At 49.7% G+C, this 21,502-nt stretch overlaps 1 protein-coding gene across 1 annotated transcript in view; it reads left to right on the top strand.

Moving 5' to 3' along the window:
* The first annotated feature begins 14,360 nt into the window (after positions 1-14,360).
* Positions 14,361-21,502, top strand: part of LOC125711679 (ephrin type-A receptor 4-like) — a 29,536-nt gene continuing 22,394 nt past the window's right edge. Inside the window, 3 exon segments of the mRNA XM_048980866.1 lie at positions 14,361-14,578; positions 16,270-16,337; positions 17,396-18,059. Coding sequence (XP_048836823.1) covers positions 14,491-14,578; positions 16,270-16,337; positions 17,396-18,059 — 820 coding nt within the window. The 5' untranslated portion in view covers positions 14,361-14,490.

The raw sequence follows: 21,502 nt of genomic DNA, 5'->3' as shown, positions 1-21,502 counted from the left end.
TACGGGTACACCATCGTATAAGCGTATATGACCGAAATGTCATTATGCAGCATGTGACTGTATATTGAAGTGAAAGTCATAAGTTGTCAATGCTGACACACCACAGCAGACAACAACGAAATGTGTCCTCTGCATTTAACCCATACGTGACCTAGTGACATTGCAGGGGGCAGCTAATTCAGCGCCCGTGGAACAGTGCAAGGGCTACCTTGCTCAGGGTACTTCAGTGTTGTTTTACTGGGTGGGAATTTGAACCAGCAATTTTTCAGTTACAAGTGTGCTTCCCTAACCGTCGAGTGCACGAAAAAAAAATCATTTTTTTTGGGCCTGGCCAGGGCTCTGTAGCGAACATTCTTCAGCGTAAACGGAGAAACTCTGGATGAAGGTGACTGTGACTGTGAACACGCACTGGGGGCTGGGATAGAAACAGTCAGAGCACCACAGTTAGAAAAGGGTCAGGAAACTAAGTGATTACAAGTCAGTGGGCATCCCATCCAGGGAGTCCCCAGTGTGTGTCCTGTGCTGCTTGGGAGATGGATGGATGGATGGATGGATGGATGGATAATCTTGATTCATGTGTAGACAGGCCTGACAGGGAACGCTGCAGCCACAGCTGCAAAGGCAGCTCCGTTTGTCTTGAGACATTGTTGATCTTTTCTGATGCTAAGAAGGCGGGGGCGGGTGGGGGGTATCGATGTCTGTTCATCAGGTACGCCGATGGGGGGGGGTGGGGGTCTTTCTGCTTTTGTCTTGCTATGTGGTTTTTGGACATCACCACGCCATCCCAGCAGTGAGGCCCAGCTCTGTGTAACTGTCACCTGTCAGCAGCCACCCCCCCCCCCTTTGCCTAGACTTGATTGACACCCATAGCCCCAGACCAGCTGCCCCATATGGCAAGCTGGGCCCTCTATCCAGAAAAATCCATAGTGACCTGATGATTCTCTCTGTTCCTCAGTTCGGTTTAAAGATGGCAGTTATTAAGGACAAAAACTGCAGACCCTTGACCCCGACTGAGAATCACGATGGCGTCTGTGCGTCACAGATGTGCATCTCTAGAAGAAGCAAGCTGCCAGATGTTTCTTAAGCATTGTGGGGTTCTGGCTTTTGCTATTAAATGCCTAAATTTATGACAATGTTTCTTATGTCGTCAATAAATTAGAAAAAACAGATAATCATATCCACCCCCTTTTGTCTGATTGCCCTGAAAGCTGAACGTGACTTAATGCTTTCCTAGGGACCAGCAACGAATGACAAGATCAGGGTTCAGGGTCAGTGCCACACCAGGGGCTCTTTGCACTGGGCAGAAACGTGGAAGATGCCAGGTGATGGTTGATGGTCGATGGTCCCTGTGTGCTCTGGTGGGTGGGGACAGACAACAAATGCGGCGGACAATGGTGACTGTAACCATGTGACATACAGTGATGGTGGCGGAGTGCAGTGACCGTAACCCTGTGACATGCAGCGACGACGACGGACAGGAGTGGCCGTAACCGTGTGACATACAGTGATGGTGGCGGACAGCAGTGGCCGTAACCGTGTGACATGCAGTAACGACGGCGGACAGCAGTGGCCTTAACCGTGTGACATACAGCGACAGCGGACAGCAGTGACCGTAACCTTGTGACATGCAGCAACGACGGCGGACAGCAGTGGCCGTAACTGTGTGACATGCAGCGACGACGACGGACAGCAGTGGCCATAACCATGTGACATACAGTGATGGTGGCGGAGTGCAGTGACCGTAACCCTGTGACATGCAGCGACGACGACGACGGACAGCAGTGGCCATAACCATCCTGTCCTGTGTGCCCTTTAAATCTCATGGAGCCCTCGGGGTGGGGGGTTTGTTCACAGTGACAGTTCGACATCATGGGCCTGGGGCAGGGGAGACTGGGTGGCTGAAAAACATTATGGTGTGACCCCCCCCCCCCCCAATCAATCAGGCTGGTCACACAGTGCAGACAGTGTTGTTTTAATGATTCAGGGAATCTGGAGTAAGCAACGCTGTAAGCTGGCGGATACTGGCAGAGGCCCGGATCCTGGGACACTCCCCGAGTGTGATGGGAGACGGTGACACTGACAGTCCTAGTCCCCCTCCCCAAAATAGTGCCGCAGACAGGAGCAGGGGAGACCCCCCCACCCCAGTGAAAACGCCCCACATCGTCTGTCTGTAGAACTTATGGATAAAATTTATGGAATAAAATAAATCACAGTAGACCAGTGACTTTCCGGAAGATCAAAGGACAGAAGCCGAGTTTCATTCATGTTGACGTTCGCATTTTTTTAAGGTTTCAGCTAAATAAGTCAAGCTACCTGATATTTTACTGTGATTGATGGAATCAATTGTAATTTTTTTTTAAATTTGCTGTTAAGTCACAAGCTTCAGAAAGCAGTGGTTACTTTTTGGGTGCCCCCCACTGAGGATATTTGATGTCAGCACCCAGACACAAGCGTCGGGTCTGTGCTATGTCTCATGCAGGCTGGATCTCCTGGCGTGTGACAGTCAGATGGTGGACTTAAGTGGCGAAGCACCCCCACCCCCCAACCCCGCGGATCACCTGTTTACTGCTGAACCCCCCAACTGCAAACCCAAATCTAAAGACCTGCATGTAGGGAAGATCAGCTCTAAGCCTAGCGTGTCCAGTTTTCCGGAATATTTCTGGGTGTATTTAGCATGGAAGTTTATTCTTTAAGGTAAATAGGCAGATGTGATAGGAGTGGGGGGAGGAGGGGGGTTAGGGAAACAGCGGGAGCAGGTCTCACCCCACTGCGAGGGACCTGCCCTAGTGTGCAGAACAAACTCCCACAGCCTGTACAAACAGACGCCTGCTTGTTCCCCCCTGGTTCCCCCCCGTGTCCAGTGGACTGAGAGGTTGCACCCCCCCCCACCCTCTGTTTCCTATCCAGGAGGTGTGTGTGCCGACACTGAGATGTTTATGCACTTTCGGCCCACGGCTACACAAACACACACACATACACACACACACACACACACACACACTCACACAAACACACACACACAACCATCACTTCATCCTGTGAGACCAGGCTGTTGGGTCAGTGCCTGAGTGGTAATAAATAATCATAAATTAAAAACCTCATTATTGTTCCCCATGTACACAGCTACAGTCAAAAGAAAAAGCCAGTTGCTGAATTTATTTTGAAAAACAGGACAAATGAAAGTGCAAGAACAGAAGGTGACATGGAGTCACTGGCCATGTAAAAGGCGGGACAGCAATATTAGACATAGGAAGGGATTGGATATTCACCTTGTCAATCACTTCATGAGGAAAACTCAGGCCACCTGTGGAGAGGCAAGGAGAAGGTGCCAGAAACTGGGGGTGGGGACCCATCTCCCCCAAGTATGGGGGCTCGAGGTGAGATGGAGCTGCAATCTGTGGCTTGTCACCATGGCTGAAGCCTCCAGTGATCTTCAGAAGGTGTCTCACCTTGTTGGTCAGTAAACTGGCAAGCAGCTGCCCGACTGGGGAACAAAGGCTTCAGAGCAATTGGACAACTGTGGGGCGAGCGGGGGGGGGGGGGGGGGGTGTATGGGCGTTACCCTTAATTTATTAACCTCAGAAGGAGAAAATCATTCATTTCATTAATTAATTTGATGGAAGTGAACCTGGCACTGCATAATTACGACTGCTGAAGGATGTGTTTATTATTCGGCAGTCAGAGGCTGCTGTCACACTTGGTATTTATATCATATTCTAACCTGACGCTCGCTCAGCGATTTCCTCCTGAAATATCAGCCAGTTTGAACTGGATTGAATCCTTCATGAGAGCTGAGTAATTAAGATTCTGGAGGCTTCTGTGCTGGTTGCTCAGCCTGTCCCATTTACCCCCCCCCCCCCCCAATATTTGTGAACATCTGGGCAGCCACACCAGGACAGTTCCAAAGGGTGGGTCTTGTGGCGTGCTTGGCCAGTTTGGGGTCCTACTTCTTACACCTGGGGGTGAACCCCCCCCCCCCCCCCCCACCCAGAATGCTGAGCTGTGTTTGGCCGATTTTTCCTCCTTCCCCGAGCCTAGGCAGAGCTCACGCCGCAGCCAAAGCACGTGGCCCCCCACCTTTGCCAGTATTTATACTTGTGCACTGGTGTGCTAGCTAGCTGAGCACTGTGAGTCTTGCTAAAACATTTCTACTCTGTTACTGGGGACGAAACATAACAAGTTTTGCAGTATTAATGATTATTCCTTACCAAGATTATCTTTAAATTGCCTTTAAAATCAGTTTCAAGTTTATCCCGACTGCGTTTACATGCCCGTTGTAAACGTCTGCAACCATGGAGAATACAGCAAGCAAGCGGTGAGACAAACACAACAAATGTGACACGAAAACAGCCCCCAGCCGGACAGAAACAACAACAAAACATTTGCATAGGAAGAAGCATGATGTCGGCAAGCAGACCAATCATAATTGTTGAGATATGAGTCGCCACAACATTTAGTCACATATATGCCAGGCTATGGCTGTGGGACGGCAGCTTAATCCAGCACCTGCGCCTTTAATAGCCTGAACACAGATGGGCTGTAATGAGAGACATGAATGTTAGCATCAAGGCTACCCGGAAACCTCGGTCCGTGTGGAGGTCCGCGGACTTACGGATGCCACGGGACAGAACCACACTGCCCCCCACGAATCGCCACAAACCAGCTGAACTGCAACTGACCTTCCACGCAAATCACAAATTTTGCAGTTTGCAGGTGTAGATATTCTCGGACAGAGCCCTCCCCCGTCTTCCCCCCCACGATATTCTGTTCTGACCAGCAGTGTGCAAATGTCCGGCTTTAGGCGACCTGATTGCACGGTAATTCCCCGTAATGTTAATGCACGGCATAATTTAGTTTGACGGTAAAGTAGATGGAATTTATCAGTTAATCACATGACTCAGTGACCATGGAGCAGGAGATAAACGAGTCATGTTGAGATTTGATGAAAATGCATTTGATCGTTCGTTGGAGAATGATCCAGAGTGTTTGAAAGTCGGGTTCCTCCCACACCATGTGCCTCTTGGCAATGATGGCTGGCTCAGATGCCAGCTGTGCTTCGTCTGATTGAATAAATACCGAGTGGAGAACCTCGGATCAACTGGGAAAATGGATTCTGAAAGAGCAGAGAACCCACACTACAACCCGGGAAATATTTTCCGTATTAAACTTTCAGATTCTCATGCCAAAACCATCACACCAAGTTCAGACTTGGGGAAGACTGGCCAGCACACACATACAAACATACACACACACACACACACAAAGTAAAAAGACACCATTGTACAGTCTTGAGCTCCTGCTGCTACCTGGTTGCATCAGTCTTTTTAGCGAAGGTGAAATTCCTTGAAAATTGGACAAAAGAATTTTAATGGGGCTGCTAATGGGTGCAGGATAGATGGAGTCTGTGGTGGCGGGGGGGGGGGGGGGGGGGGTAGACATCCGTGCCAACATGCCAAGGGGCTTCTCTTACAGAGCCCGGGCTGCAATGGGTCACCTTTACGGCAAATCGTACTTCCAGAAGGAGATAGGTAGGAAAGTAAGACCTCAATAAGGGGGCCAAACCAGCCCAGCCCATTTTTATCCCCCATGGAAACAACGTCGTCCATCGCAAGAACAACTTTCACGGCCCAGCGGAAGTACAGGTCTGCTGTACGGCGCAGAAGCAAGGCATTGTGGGAACACCTCGCTTCGCTACAAGCCAGAAGGCTATTTTACCACCGATATGTTCCGTCAAAGGGATACGGAGGCCTGGAACGATGGCTGAAAGTATATAACGATGATCTCATTCCTCAAGATGGACGTGACGATGCAGAAAGTCCTCCGTGTTACATCATCTTCTTTGGAAGAGAACCAGCAGCGCGATGACGTCAGTGTGAAAGCACGGCGCGCCTGACAATGCTGCCGTGTCCTAGTGAACGTTGCAGCACAGGTTAGGAGGTGGCGACGCTGCTGCGGGCGGTGGCGGGCCGATAGCTAATTAGAGCATGTTTTAAACGATCTTTCCCGTCTTCATTTAATTAGGCCCTTTTCCGTTGGCAGGCTAATGTGCTAATGCCCTGCTGTTAATCCTTGGAGTGGATCACCTAGTTCACTAAGGAAATGAATGACGCCTCACAGGAAAGGCGGACACGTCCGGGCGGCGGCCCCTGGGGGCAGTGTGTGGTATCACGTGCTCAGATGGCACAGATACCAGCCTACAGGTGTTAAGGACGAGGGTCCAGAGGGTCGCGGCTGACAGAGAGCGGTATTTCTGATACATGTATTTCAAACACGTATTTTAAATACAAAATTGTATTTTGTAATTTGTATTTGACTTACTAGAAAATACACTAAATACTTTCCCCTTTATATGCCTGATGACATCATGTGCGGAACGAACTCGTTTGTACATGAAAAAGGAGGTTTTTGTTTTTTCAGACACTTTAATGAGTCAGAGTCAACAGTTGATCACTTATGTTGAACAAAAAAACTTACAAGCTCCACTGACTCTTATTCGTGATTAGAGTTTTTAAGATGCTGCTGAGCGAAGCACTTAAATTATGTTTGTCATTTTTCATTTTGTTGTTTTGAGTTATTTGCGATCGGTGGCGGAAAAGGGAGCCCTTTTGTCAATGAAATTTTTAATTCGATTGACTTGCCACTATCTGATTATTCATGCGAGTGGTTAGGATATACTTAAGACACTTCAGAATATTTGATCTTTTGTTTGGATTCACATTTGTATTGTGTCTTTTTAAGTAGTGAAAAAATGTTGCTCTTATGAATAGTCATTTGAATCAATGTGCTTATGAAGGAACAGGCTGATAGGGAATAGATGTTAAATGTATTTTTGTATTCTTACAATACAAAACTACACTGTAGTTTATTTTTCACTTTGCTTGGTGGCTCTATTTTGCAGTTTATTTTGGTTCACAAATGAGATATTATGTATTTAGCATCAAAATACATTTTGGTGTATTTTTCCCATCTCTGAGCAAGACTTAGACTGGACTGTGTGTGAGGGAGGGGCCGTGCTTCGCCGTCCTGATGGCCTGCCTGCTCTCGGAGATACACCCCCATCGAGAGGGACCGTGCTCCGCCGTCCTGATGGCCTGCCTGCTCTCGGAGATACACCCCCATCGAGAGGGACCGTGCTCCGCCGTCCTGATGGCCTGCCTGCTCTCGGAGATACACCCCTATTCAGAGGGACCGTGCTCCGCCGTCCTGATGGCCTGCCTGCTCGCGGAGATACACCCCCATGGAGAGGGACCGTGCTCCGCCGTCCTGATGGCCTGCCTGCTCGCGGAGATACACCCCCATCGAGAGGGGCCGTGCTCCGCCGTCCTGATGGCCTGCCTGCTCTCGGAGATACACCCCTTTTCAGAAGGACCGTGCTCCGCCGTCCTGATGGCCTGCCTGCTCGCGGAGATACACCCCCATCGAGAGGGACCGTGCTCCGCCGTCCTGATGGCCTGCCTGCTCTTGGAGATACACCCCCATCGAGAGGGACCGTGCTCCGCCGTCCTGATGGCCTGCCTGCTCTCGGAGATACACCCCTATTCAGAGGGACCGTGCTCCGCCGTCCTGATGGCCTGCCTGCTCGCGGAGATACACCCCCATCGAGAGGGACCGTGCTCCGCCGTCCTGATGGCCTGCCTGCTCGCGGAGATACACCCCCATCGAGAGGGGCCGTGCTCCGCCGTCCTGATGGCCTGCCTGCTCTCGGAGATACACCCCTTTTCAGAAGGACCGTGCTCCGCCGTCCTGATGGCCTGCCTGCTCGCGGAGATACACCCCCATCGAGAGGGACCGTGCTCCGCCGTCCTGATGGCCTGCCTGCTCTCGGAGATACACCCCCATCGAGAGGGACCGTGCTCCGCCGTCCTGATCACCTACCTGCTCTCGGAGAGACATCCCTATTCAGAGGAAGCCTTCAAACAGCACAGATCTGAGTCTTACTGCCCATCAGCACCGGTACTTCTGAGAAACAAGCCTTGTGTAATTATAATTAAGTATAACACAGTCTGCTTTGTGACCTGCCCATTATTTTCTCTCTTGGCTCCATGTTTGCTTCTCATTCAAACAGAGGTGTCAATCTGCAGAACCTTAAGTGATAGGATATTATGACACCAGGGACCAGGACTAAATTATCATATTTTTATAATTGAAAAAGGAATATGAGGTCAAGCGTGTACAGAGGACATAATTTACATTATTAGCAGTGACCTAATTAGCGTCCGAGGTTCTCATTTAAATCAGCTTGTGACAGGCTACCCAAACTGGGCTCAGACCAGACTGGGTTCATACTCGGCTTGGGTAACATGCTATTGTGGTATATTGTTCTATTTTGGGTATACTGCAATATTTTGAAATCTTGGCATCAAAATTAGCTGGGAGGAGGGGGGTCCCACGATATTTATTAAATATTTAATGTGGGCGACCTCCCGAATGAATTTTATCTCTGCGCTTGGCGATGTTACCAACAGCTTAATCACATCCCTCCCCTGTGTGGCCACATCTGAATCCCCATCCTCCCCCTCCGTCCCCCGCACCCCTTGTTTAATGCTCTGTCACCTTTTCCTGTCCTCGTCTCTGTTAATATTAGTTAAGACGGAACATAAGCAGCCCGTGTGTCCTCATTTCAGGCAGCCATCCTGACATTATTAATGCACTTCAGATAAGTGTGTCTGTTCCCTGCTAAATCCCCATCCATGTGAGGGCAGTACTGACACAAACCCCATGGAGACAAACATGCTGAATCACCCAATCACACAACTGGGCTCCGTGACATACTTATAGCGGGAAATCATTACATCATTGTCACTCACATTATTGACGTCAACATTAAAAGTAGAATTTCATTAAATCTAAAAAACTTTAAATAACTAATTATCTTTATTGACTGATTCCACTCTCTGTAAAGGATGTACTCAATACCCCTTAGGCTGTGACAAACAGCCACTGTGGCTAATTAATGAGATTCTTTCCTTTTTTCTCTCTTTCGATCTACCTTTCCGTATGTTCCCCAGCTCCCTCCATCTTCTGCCTTCTCTCCTTGTCTCTCCTTCTCTCTCTCCCTCTCACCACTTTCTCTCTCTCTCTCTGAATTAAACGTCCAAGGCTACAGACGTCAAAGAGGCGTAATAGAGCTTCGAGAATTAGCATTCAACTGCATCGCTCTGGAATCTCGATCTCCCCTCAGCCAATCACGAGCCTGCAGGACCCCCCAGCTCATTTGCATATCTGTTTACTGAACGAAAATGATTTTTTTGAGGGAGCAGTTAATCCTTGCTGTTTGCAAGAAATCTCGTTTAAGTCTCACAGAGGCCTGCCTTGGGGATATGGAGAAACACATTTTATACTCGCCCAGTAAAGAAGAAAAAAGACCTTTCTGGAAGCACCCGATGTGTTCTGCCACTTTAAAAATAAAGCTTAGAGGATTTGCGTTTGTGACTGCGCCACAGCGTTAAACACGGCGACGTCTCTTTAAGTGTCTCTCACGGGAGGTCATCAGTGTCAGAAGGGGGGATGTTTCATTGATTACCGTCTACTATCCCCAAACTTCTCAGCCTTCGGTTAAATTCTTGTTCTTGGCATTGGTGTTAAGTGGGAAACGTGTCGCACTTTCCCACCACATTTGAAAAGTGGGCTTCCTGTCAGAAGGCATGATGACATGATTTTACGTTTGCTCAGTTGTTAGTCACCAGAGTGGGGAGGTTTACCTGTGCCACCTGACACTCTGAAGCTGGGTTATACATATACGTCCTTAATAGTGCTGTTTACCGCCAGCTCAGCACACTCACAGCTTAGCTTAAGCGAGGGAGGCCTTGTTAACACAGCGACAGCCTGGAGTCTTTTTTGAGGTGACCTTTAAGAGGCCGTCTCTTCTAGAATGCTCTAGAAGCCCCGGCGGGACTCTGACCACATGGTGAGAGCATCTGACATTTTGGAAGAGAACAACAGAGGGGGAACAAAAACAACTTAAAACCAGCTGGTGAGCAGAGATCAGATGCCCCAGGCCACCTCACATGGTCTCACCCAGGTCCTCCTCCCAACCAAGTGACTGATATGCAGCTGCTTCTTACATGCTGCAGTCCAGCTGTAACTATGCAGGTTTTTGCTCAGGGCACTGACAAGTGTGGGTTTCAGTCCAGCAGTAACTGCACAGGTTTCCGCTCAGGGCACTGACACGTGCGGGTTTCAGTCCAGCAGTAGCTGCACAGGTTTCCGCTCAGGGCACTGACACGTGCGAGTTTCAGTCCAGCAGTAACTGCACAGGTTTCCGCTCAGGGCACTGACACGTGCGGGTTTCAGTCCAGCAGTAGCTGCACAGGTTTCCGGCTCAGGGCACTGACACGTGCGGGTTTCAGTCCAGCAGTAGCTGCACAGGTTTCCGGCTCAGGGCACTGACAAGTGCGGGTTTCAGTCCAGCAGTAACTGCACAGGTTTCCGGCTCAGGGCACTGACACGTGCGGGTTTCAGTCCAGCAGTAACTGCACAGGTTTCCGCTCAGGGCACTGACACGTACGGGTTTCAGTCCAGCAGTAACTGCACAGGTTTCTGCTCAGGGCACTGACACGTGCGGGTTTCAGTCCAGCAGTAGCTGCACAGGTTTCCGCTCAGGGCACTGACACGTGCAGAACAGACCTGTGAGGTGGGATGCCTGTATCCACAGAAAATTGTCACCATGGGAATTCCTGCAACTGACCACTTTCCCTGCTCTCTTGAGGGCCCCCTTTCTCGGGCAAGAGGTCGGGGGGATCTGGCACCATACGGTCCTGCTTCCAAGGCTCCTTGGCAAGCTGGGAATGAGGGGTTGTTCGCCTGTAGCCCATTCGCTAGCCCAAGTGGAACCCCACCTGGCGAGGGGCAGGAATCGGGCCCAGAATCAATGACGGAGGGTGACCTGAGCCTGGGAAGGACCCCCGAGTCAGGAGACAAAGCACTTTTCGGGGCAGTCAGCAATTAATGTCCGCCGACTCAAGTGGGGAGACGCGCAGACGTGAGCAGAGTGCTTCTGTGAGGCGGGGGACAATGCCGATGCGTGGGCGGATGCCATCTGGAGTCTCCGAGGACAAAAACGGAGAAAAACGGGACGTCTCTTCGGGAAGCTCCACCTCAGGACCCACGCCTTCGGAGGTGAATGGGAACTCACCCAAGAGCAATCAATCAAAAACGGCGTGACACAAATGGGCGAAAACAACGGCGGGCGAAGCCGACCGTGCCCCAGCCCGCCCACTGCGGTCTCCCCCCTGGGGGCCTTTACTGCTCCAGCTTCTTTCCCATTGGCCAGGCTTCTCTGCGCCGCTGCCCCACCCGCCTTGGGAATTGCGGTCGCACGACCCGTTGTGAAAAAGTCGAAAGCCGCCATTCATGCCTTTGCGACCGATGTGAGACTCGGCCATCCCAGAATTCCCCATGCTCTCATGGGACTTATTATTCGGGGCGAGATGCTTTCAGCAGGGCAACCATACGGTCACAAAGACGCTATATCGCCGCCCTGGAGACCAGGAGAAAGACGCGTCACCTGCTCCTCAGTTTAATGCCATTTCCTGAAGCTTCCTTTTCACCGATGCTAGTCGCCATTAAAGAACAATGGCGCCATACGAAACGCACACAGGTCACGGCGGCTGCCACACACACCCACATCATTGCGAAATGTGCATGCAATCAAACCCAAAGCAGCCCAGGTTCAGGGTTTCAGGGCATACCAGGCATTTTCCAGATGGGCCAATGGGTTTGTGGGCTGGCAAATTCCTCCCCCACCAGGGCTAAATTCCAGGACCGATTCACAATCCCAGTCCAGCACAGGTGACTGGATACTGCTGGAAGATGCTTGCTTCACTGAACAATTACTCTGACGTAGTCCTGTCATTACCAAAACATCGCATAAATAACGTCTTAAAAAGACAAGGAGAACATTTTCTGCCAGTTCGGTTAATTCCTAATAATACACCATTCAGGTAAATTTAGTGACGGTACACGGGCATGTGCTAAGGTGAATCAAAAAAGCAGCTTAACACATTTCGACGGGCGGGGTTCGTAGTGGAAAGTCTTTGAATGACCGGGGCGGCACCGGAACCCGAATTACCAGGCAGCCGCTGCGGGTATCGGTATATCAGACGCAGCTGAAATGTGAGCCGAAGCTGCATCTGTACTCCATCAAAAGCTGATTTTCGGCTTTGCTGCCCTGCTCTGCTGTCCTTGGACAGGAAAACCGAGTGCTGCGCACCTCCTAATGAATTTGCTAGGCACATCACTCTATATTTAACCATCTTTACCGTGTTTACAGTATACTGACTCCCTCCTAATTCGGGCATGTATAATAATTATTAATTGCTGCCCCCCAAACGTGCAATTACTGCATAGTGAGAGAAATATGATCAACACTTTAAAAGTGACAACCAATTAATCTCAATTTGACCAAAATAACCTTAATAAAATGTTCATAAAAAACTTCAAAAAGTGTCCCATAAACTGTAACCAGCGAATAGCGCAGGAATGTGGAGAGGTTGCTCTGAAAGAAGTGTCACTTTGGGACCGTTTTAAGTAGCTTCCAGGAAATGTTTCGTACGGTATTTTACGCTGCTAGTTACACATCCATTTAATTATGACCCAAATGAGCAATCATTTTCATTTTAATTATTATAAGTAATTAAATATCATTGACCGAAGGTTTTTAGAAAGCGTTTCACGTACTATATCAGCATTACCCATGGAAATAACTCTCCCATTCCTATCTTTGTCTTCTTCCCACGTCCAAGCCCACCCCGCAGTGATTCTGGCAGATGCTATGCTTAACTTCTTACACCTCCACTAAAAAAATACGGTAAACATAAAAAAACTCATTCCGCTTTGCCAATAACGCACAATCTCTTGGCTGGCGAGATACAAGCGGTTGGAAGGACTGTAGGGTGAAAGTGTGAAAAAGTCAACAGTTTTTCTTTTTTAAACCTAACTTCTATTTTTGAGGCTGAGGAGCGGGTCTCTATGCAGACGTTCCCCGAAGGGATCCATATAGCTGCTTCCTAAGGGCTCCTCATCATGAACTCCCGGCACAATGCGATCCACCCTCCCGGATCGCAGAAGCCGCCACCTAAACAGACGAACAAAAGTCTTTTGGGAAAGAGCGAGAGCTGTGTAGGTGTGCGTTAAGGGAGAGAAAGAAATGTTCTGGCAGGAAGACAAAAGAAAAAGACGCAGCTGTGATTCTCCAGACTGAAGACGTCTCTTTTACTTACGGGTTTTCGTCAAAAAAACCCAGTTTTCGCTTGATAGGCCTACACACAAACGAAAATCGCAGAAAATGTTAATTTCGCGCCAAAGGTCGTTCAACGTGGTTGTTATTGTTTGTATTAGATACCTACAACATAGGTTTAATTTTAAATACTAATGATGTTAAAATACATGCACGGCACATTATTTTTCGATGACATACGTGTGTTATATCCCAGCTATTTTTAAACAACCAGTGCACGTTTCCAGTGTTAACTCGAAGAATCGGCACCACATTCATGAATATAACTATGCAATGCTAGTATGGCACGCCCGCTGTTTAGTAAAACGGTGAGATTGCGCCAGGTAAAGGAAGTTTCACGTGTACGTGGCTAGAAATTCATTACAAATGTTAATCATTCACGACTGTGCCCGCTGTTAAAATAGAGGACAAGGCTGTACTTAACGGTGCCGCTAGGTGGCGGTGGCGTTACTGAGTAGACGGCTACCCGTCGGCCTTTACTGGACTTAAAATGCGACCTATTTAGCAAATACATAAGTAAAGACCAGTGATAAAAATCCCTGCGTCAAACCAAACAAAAGCATTTAGTTTTCAAATATGTATTACTATTAGGCCTATATTATTGTCGGAAAAAAGAAAAATACGAATGGAACAATATAGCAAAATCCACCATAACTACCACCAAAACCTTAATAATAACAATAACAACAACATCAATAATAATAATAATAAGAAGCAGAAGAATGCATTCATGCTGGCCTATTACACAGAGGCCTATTGCAAGGTAGAGCAAAATAAGGCTAAAAACAAATAACTTCCATTAAATTAGAAAACCAGTGCGCGTCATGAAATACAACTATTCTGCCATATTCATTATGCTGGCAATTAAATAGAGAAAATGAGTTCCCCTGTTGTGGCACCTTAGATTCACACGTTTATTCTGGGTAAATATGGTAAACAGAAAGCACGTGTCGTCGTTAAAGCCGCAGCCCCGCTGTTCAGGCGGTGCGAAGCTGCAAGCCCGCAATCGGCGCCCGAATCGCGCTTATCACTGCCGATCCGGATCGACGAGAGGGGCGGTTAATGATTATTTGACTTGTTTCTCGTGCCCCTGTCCCTGCGTGGATTGACAGGCGCGTCAGAGGCTGGGGAAACGCCCCCGCTCATGTGTCCGGAGCACCGCGCCTCGCTGCAGTCTCATACACTTATTCCGCAGGGAGAGAGCTGCTCGGACCCGCACAGGACCAAAGGACGGAAAACGGCCAGTGGCACAAATGGCTAGACTGGTGTACACGGCCGCCTCGGTGCTCTTTGGGATTTCCACCCTGTGTTTTACGGCACGGATTTACCCACCAAACGAAGGTAAGAAATCGGACAAAGACAGGAGCCTCTCGGAGTTTTTGGTGAGTTGCTTTGGGAAGACGATGCATCTTACTCCCCCCTCCCCACGCTCGAATCTTCGCTGCCCGCGCCGGCTTTCGCAGCACCGAGCTGCCCTTGCTTGGAAGTGATCTGCCGGAACTCGATAACCCGCGTTTTTGCGTGATCTGCGGCGACACGGTTCCCCACACTCAGCCCCCGCTCCGGACGGCGTCCTCTTCGGGGACCCGCAGCGCTCTTCAGACAGGCTTCAGCGCAGCAGCAACACGGAGACTTTGGCCACATCACTTTGTTTGAGATAAAATCAGCTTTCTTTCATGAAGTTATTTTCATTACCTATAGAAGTAGCCAGCTGATATCGTAGCCAAGTCGAACACTTCCACCCCTTCGAAAAACCCGGAGCGCATATTTTGTATCAAATTTTTTGGGGGGTTATTTTTTTAATGGGGCTATTTTCGGGGGTCGCATTTAATCGCGAAACCTAAGGACACTACCTTATTTATGTTAGTTTCATTGATAGCGGAAATATAAGTTTCATTTTAACGTCACCTAGACATATTTATATTCCATGGATTTTAATTGTTTTTCTATTCGTATAAACGATAAATCACTGAACCGCGACTCCAGAATATTTTCTGCTTACAAAATATACACACAACGCCTTTACTGTTACGTGGCTTATTTAGATATTACAATATTCCTTTTTTCCGCTCATTCGAAGAATACTAAATGTACTATACTTAATTGTACATGATTTGAAAAAATGTTTAAGTAATTCAACAAAGTAGTTCATTTAAATGTGATTTTGAAAGTGATAACATAAATCAGTGTCGACGTTTAAAATGTAAATTACAGACATCAGGCAATTTATTTATAATTAGGATCGAATGCGATCACCAGTGACAGGTTTGATTTGCAGGAAAATGAAGTGGCGTCCAGCAGCACCGTCGTACGCAGCGCCGGCCGACAATCGGAGGATTTTGTCCCAGTGCTTCAGTAACATATCTGGACACGGGGGTCCAGTTTAATCTCCCCTGTCTTTATTTCTCAACATTCTGATTTACCTCATGAAAAGTCCCGGACTCATTTCCACAATTAATACGCGTCTGAACAATTGTCGAGATGCTGAGTTAAGCGTTTATTCGATTTTATGTTTTTTTTTCTTTCTTTCATGGTCATTCCTGTTTTATAGAAGCAATTCAATTTATCATGCTTTATTGTAGCAGTAATTATATATATATAAATATATGTGTGTTTTATTTATATATAAATAAAACACACACACACTATATATATATATATATATATATATATATATATATATATATATATACTACATATATATATGTGTGTGTGTGTGTGTGTGTTATATATATATATATATATATATATATATATATATATATATATATATATATATATATAAATGAACTAAAGCTTAGAGGTTCTTGAAGTTTTAGGAAATAGGCCTATATTCGTTAATATAACGAAAATGGGCTTTGGGTGTTTTAATGTAAGTACATGGGACATATGACGATGCTTCGAATGATGTGATTTTACAGCGCATTTAAAGAACAATCACAGGGTTACTGGGGTGTCCTATTTTACTGGCCATTTCCAATGAGCCAAGCTAATGGCGCTGCGTGTATTTTTCTTGTTTTTCCCTATTTCAGTGACGTTACTGGACTCCAGATCAGTACAGGGGGAGCTGGGATGGGTCGCAAGTCCAACAGAAGGAGGGGTGAGTACAAGCCATGGGCCGTGGGCCTAAAAAAGGACCTCAAAAGACGCTAGAGGGGAGAGATTAAACTGCCCTCCCTCGGTAATTGTTCAATGTGAGGCAGATACTGTAATGGGCGTCGGATTTCCAGAATAAAGGGCGAACTGAATCTGCCTTTTGTTGAGAAACTTTATATGGCTTTCGCATGGAAAGGTGCTTTAGTGCGGGGCTTGGCAGCGCGGAAAATCCCAGCGGTAAATGTGTAGGAATGAGACGCAGGTCCGGTTTATTGCCCCCGGTGTAATAAGGGAGCTACAAGGAAGCGACCCCGGGAGGGAGAAAGACGCCGCGGGCCGCAGCTTTGAGCGCCCGCCTCGTAACTGCAGCCTGGGGCGGGACAGGAGGATTCCAGGTCGGAAGGACTGTTGCCTGTATTCCCGAAAGCCCGAGTATTAAATATGAAAATTAAAAGCGCTGCTTGCGGTTATTATCACATACCGAATTATTTATAACCTAAATATATTCACACTTCCATTCGATATATTTAAAGTTGTTTTAAGATTCTAATATTCATATATACAATCATACGATATAAAAAGTGTGTGTGCCGGTTCCCCGCAGCCGTGCGCTGTGCCTGACCTGGTAAGATTTACGCACGGCGTCCGTTCATACTTACTGAGGCCCTAAAGCGCTCGCTTCGCAAACTGCGAAAATAATAATTTAGTAAAAGAATAATTTAAAATAATCACTTAAAAGATGCAGTATAATATAGACGCTCAAAATAAAAAGGTAAAAATGGTCCTGCAGAACACTTGACACCGGTTTTTAAAACGCATTGTGAAATTTTTAAGGGTGCTTGCTAAGTTAGCATAAATGGAAAATACTCCCAACAAAGCGGAGATATTTTACACCGTTGGCTAGCCATTAGAGAGAAAAGAATCCTCCTCTGTGATTGCATGCGGACAGGATGCCGCTTAAGTTCGGATTTTGAATATGTAGAAAGCAGAGGTTAATTTAGGGATCCAACCGCACCCTTCTGTCTGTCACCCGTTCGTCCCAATACTCATCCTTCTGTGCAGTGGGAAGAGGTGAGCATCATGGACGAGAAGAATACACCCATCCGCACCTATCAGGTGTGCAACGTCATGGAGCCGAACCAGAATAACTGGCTGCGGACGGACTGGATCGCCCGCGGCGGCGCCCAGCGGGTCTACATCGAGATCAAGTTCACGCTGAGGGACTGCAACAGCCTGCCGGGGGTGACGGGCACCTGCAAAGAGACCTTCAACCTCTACTACTACGAGTCCAATAACGACAAGGAGCGCTACATCCGCGAGAACCAGTTCGGAAAGATTGACACGGTGGCGGCGGACGAGAGCTTCACGCAGGTGGACATCGGCGACCGCATCATGAAGCTGAACACGGAGGTGCGCGACGTGGGGGCGCTGTCCCGCAAAGGCTTCTACCTGGCCTTCCAGGACGTGGGCGCCTGTATCGCCTTGGTCTCTGTGCGCGTCTTTTACAAGAAGTGCCCTCTGACTGTGCGCAACCTGGCACAGTTCCCTGATACCATCACGGGGGCCGACACCTCCTCGCTGGTGGAGGTGCGTGGCTCCTGTGTCAACAACTCGGAGGAAAAGGACGTGCCCAAGATGTACTGTGGGGCGGACGGCGAGTGGTTGGTACCCATTGGGAACTGCCTGTGTTACCCTGGGTTCGAGGAGCGCAACGGAGAGTGTCAGGGTAAGGGGGTGCTGTTTCATGATTTGTTTTTTTGGTCAGCGGCCGGCTGTCCCTCTCTCTCTCCCTCCCTCATTCCAGCATTACACGTGTAACGCTCTTTGTAATGTAGCGGTGATGAGTGTAATTAGCCATCTCTTTGGGACGAGCAGAATGGCTGCTCTGAGTGCCTGGGGGCTGCTCACGGTGCCCTGGTGGTAACGGCTGTTTAATCCTCATGGTGGCAGCCAGGCTTGTTTGATGAAGGAGGAATGGGGTGTCTGGGGGGGGGGGGCTTTTACTAGCCACCATGCTAAGCTATTGAGCGGCCGACGGTGCCCCCACGCTTTCATCCCGTAAATGAACTATTCACCATTTTGGTGGTGCAGGCTGCTGCTCTTCCTCCTCTCTTTCTCTCTCTCTCTCTTTCTTTTTCTCTCTTTCTCATGCTCTTTGTGCGCCAGGGGGCATTCCCTGGCCGCAGATTAACCCCACCGCTGCACCCCGCCGCTCGCCATAACGTGCGCTGGACGTTTCTATTTTGCACGATTGTCATACGGAAAGTGGCTCGTCGACGGGGTTGAATGGATTAATGAAAGCTGTGGGAGGGCCAAGGGGCGGGTGGCGGGGGGCTAACAAGGGCTCTCAGTCCCGTGTCGCTCCTGTCAGGGTGTTTGAACGTGGTGTGACGTGCTGGTACGTCTGTTAGCTCAACGGGCTCTAATTAGCTTGGCGGTGGAAGCTGCCATCCTCCTGAGAGGAGGTGTGTCACTTACCGGGGTGCCTAAGCACGAGGGAGTGCGCAGCAAGGAGCACACTGGGGAGGGCGTAGGGGAGCGAGGAGCACACTGGGGAGGGCGTAGGGGAGCGAGGAGCACACTGGGGAGGGCGTAGGGGAGCGCGCGGCATGGTGCACACTGGGGAGGGCGTAGGGGAGCACGGCAAGGAGCACACTGGGGAGGGCGTAGGGGAGCACGCGGCGAGGAGCACACTGGGGAGGGCGTAGGGGAGCGTGCGGCGAGGAGCACACTGGGGAGGGCGTAGGGGAGCAAGGAGCACACTGGGGAGGGCGTAGGGGAGCGCGGCGAGGAGCACACTGGGGAGGGCGTAGGGGAGCACGGCAAGGAGCACACTGGGGAGGGCGTAGGGGAGCACGCGGCGAGGAGCATATAGTGAGAAGCATGTAGGGGAGTGGGAGCATTCCTGTCGCTGGATGGCCTTTCACATTTAATAGTGGCATAGTAGGACAAACAAGGGTCTTTTTGGGTTGGTGGGAGGGGCTTGCCGGACATCCAGACCTTAGTTTGAGGTTTTATGGAGGCTGAGAACAGTGGGGGGGTTGCAGTCCATCACACCAGGCCCCGTTATTTACGGGGCTGCCCTTCTCAGGGCTCATTGTGTCACAAACCCTGATGGCAATTTAGTTTGGCGACTTCTTGAGGGCCTGAGATTAGGGGCGGTCATAGATGCGAGGGGGTGGGTTTCCCGGGAGTTTGCAGAATGGGGGCTGCTATCACTGATGGGATTGAAAGGGCAGTAATTAAACATGACGGAGCACGCGGACGCGAGGGATTAACAGCAATGTTCGTTTCTGTCTCCAGCCGCCTCTCATGGTCCCGGTCGTGTTGCCGCTCTGCTCCCCCTGACAGGGCTTCCTGTCGCTGTCACCTGAACCTGCGGGGGGCAGCCGCCTCTTCTCCGTGTCGGAGCTGACGGCCGTCCATTGCCTGTTTGATGTTTTTTCTCCTCACAGGAGAGACTCGAGGTCTCTCTGCTGCTTCAACTCCAGTTGGTGTGGAATGGAGGTCTGCCCAGTGGGGTGGCGCTCCGGCAGGGGGAGGGGGGTGCGGGGGGGTATCCAGCAGACCTGAATAGGTGGCCCCCTCCCCTATTGTCCGGGCCTGCAGGGGAAGAGGGCACGGCAATGGGAAGGACAGCAGAGGAGGTCAGAGGTGTCCCCCTTCCTCATCCATCTTCCGCTGTCAGACAGGGTCAGGGCTAAGATTGATTAAGACCTCAAAACTTTGACAGCTGGGGTCCGAGGGGCGGGATGGGCTCAGACAGCAAGGCCAGGGGCCTTGGGGGTTTGGGGGCGTGGGGGCCACGAGAAGCCGTTCCTTTACTTATTGTTTTCGTAGGGCTGTTGCTTCTCTGGTCATCTGCTTATAGCTTGAGGAGAAGATGACAGCCAGTTGTCGCTCACTTCACTCCGAGGGGGCTCCTGACTCCCAGTCGGCCCCCACTAGGTGGCAGGCTCCTTGGTCTGCACTGGGCCTCATTTCCATTCTCAGTTCATGGCCAAGACCACTGAGTGCCCTGATCCCGACACCAAATGAGGCACATGCATGCTTAAAGTGAAAGTGTTTGCGTGAGCTTCATGCTAACGTCATGCTTAGCCTCTGTAGAAGTATCGTTTCGCATGAGGGAGGGGGACTGGCACGCTGTTTACGTCTGGAAATCACTCACTAGACAAGCCCTGAAAGAAATGTTGCTGTGATTTAATTAAGATACAAGGTGTTCGGGGGCCATGTGTCCTCCGGGGGGGTTTGGGGGGGCCGTTCCTCACGCTAATGAGTGGGCCAAGACGAGTGGACGGGCATGTTTCCCGGCTATGGCGGCAGCGTTCTCCGTTTGCTGAGTTGTCCCTCTCGCCCCCCCCCCCCCCAGCCAGTGAGAGGGAGACATCAGCTGTTGTTGAAGAGCGCCAGACTTTTTTTTGGGGGGGGGGGGCTTTATATGTGAGCAGATTCCTCATTTACATGGTGTGTGCATGCCTCCCCGCCGCTTCCTACTCCAAGCACAGACATGCCTCTCCATCCCAGAATCCCCTCTCTGCCGTGACTCATGCCAGCTGCTGATGATTTGAATATCGTACAGATTAGTTCTGTTCTGATTGCCCCCCCCCCCCTTCCAGAATGTTCTTTGGTCATGTCTCCCTCTCCCATCTGAAGCTGTGATGTTTGTGTTCGCTGGGACACTGTGGTGCTGGCTGGGTGACTGGCGGTCAGCCCGTACTGCTGTAGATGAACCGGTGACCCTCCTGTGGCTTTGGGTTCCTGCCCATATCTGAGACACTGCGTGTTCATGCCCAGACTATGACCCCTCCCACCAGTCGCCCTCGCTCTCTGTGTCCACCAGGGGCACCCCCAGGCTCCGTGACCCTCCACATTCGGCCAATTATCTCCGCTGTGTGGTTAATGATGCTAAACATGCATAATTTACCTCTACCTTTAATAGAGTGTCATTAAACACTTTGGTTGTTAACTGGGGGGGGGGATGCCCCCCACCTCCGGCTCCTGGTTCCCCCTGTCTGCCCAGGGCCCCCTGAGACATGCTGGTGATTCTGAATAAAGATGAGCTGGCACCCTGCAGGTGGGGGGCGCGAGTCACAGTAAAGGACGGTGGACGTGAGCAGTGAAGATGTCCGTGTATAAGCACGCAGCATGTATACTGCCCCAGGTTGTAGC

This window comes from Brienomyrus brachyistius, chromosome 17 (genome assembly GCF_023856365.1).
Source record: "Brienomyrus brachyistius isolate T26 chromosome 17, BBRACH_0.4, whole genome shotgun sequence".
In the NCBI taxonomy this organism is placed as follows: Eukaryota; Metazoa; Chordata; class Actinopteri; order Osteoglossiformes; family Mormyridae; genus Brienomyrus; species Brienomyrus brachyistius.
Note: the sequence above shows the minus strand (reverse complement) of the source record. Positions and strands in the feature narration are given on the sequence as shown.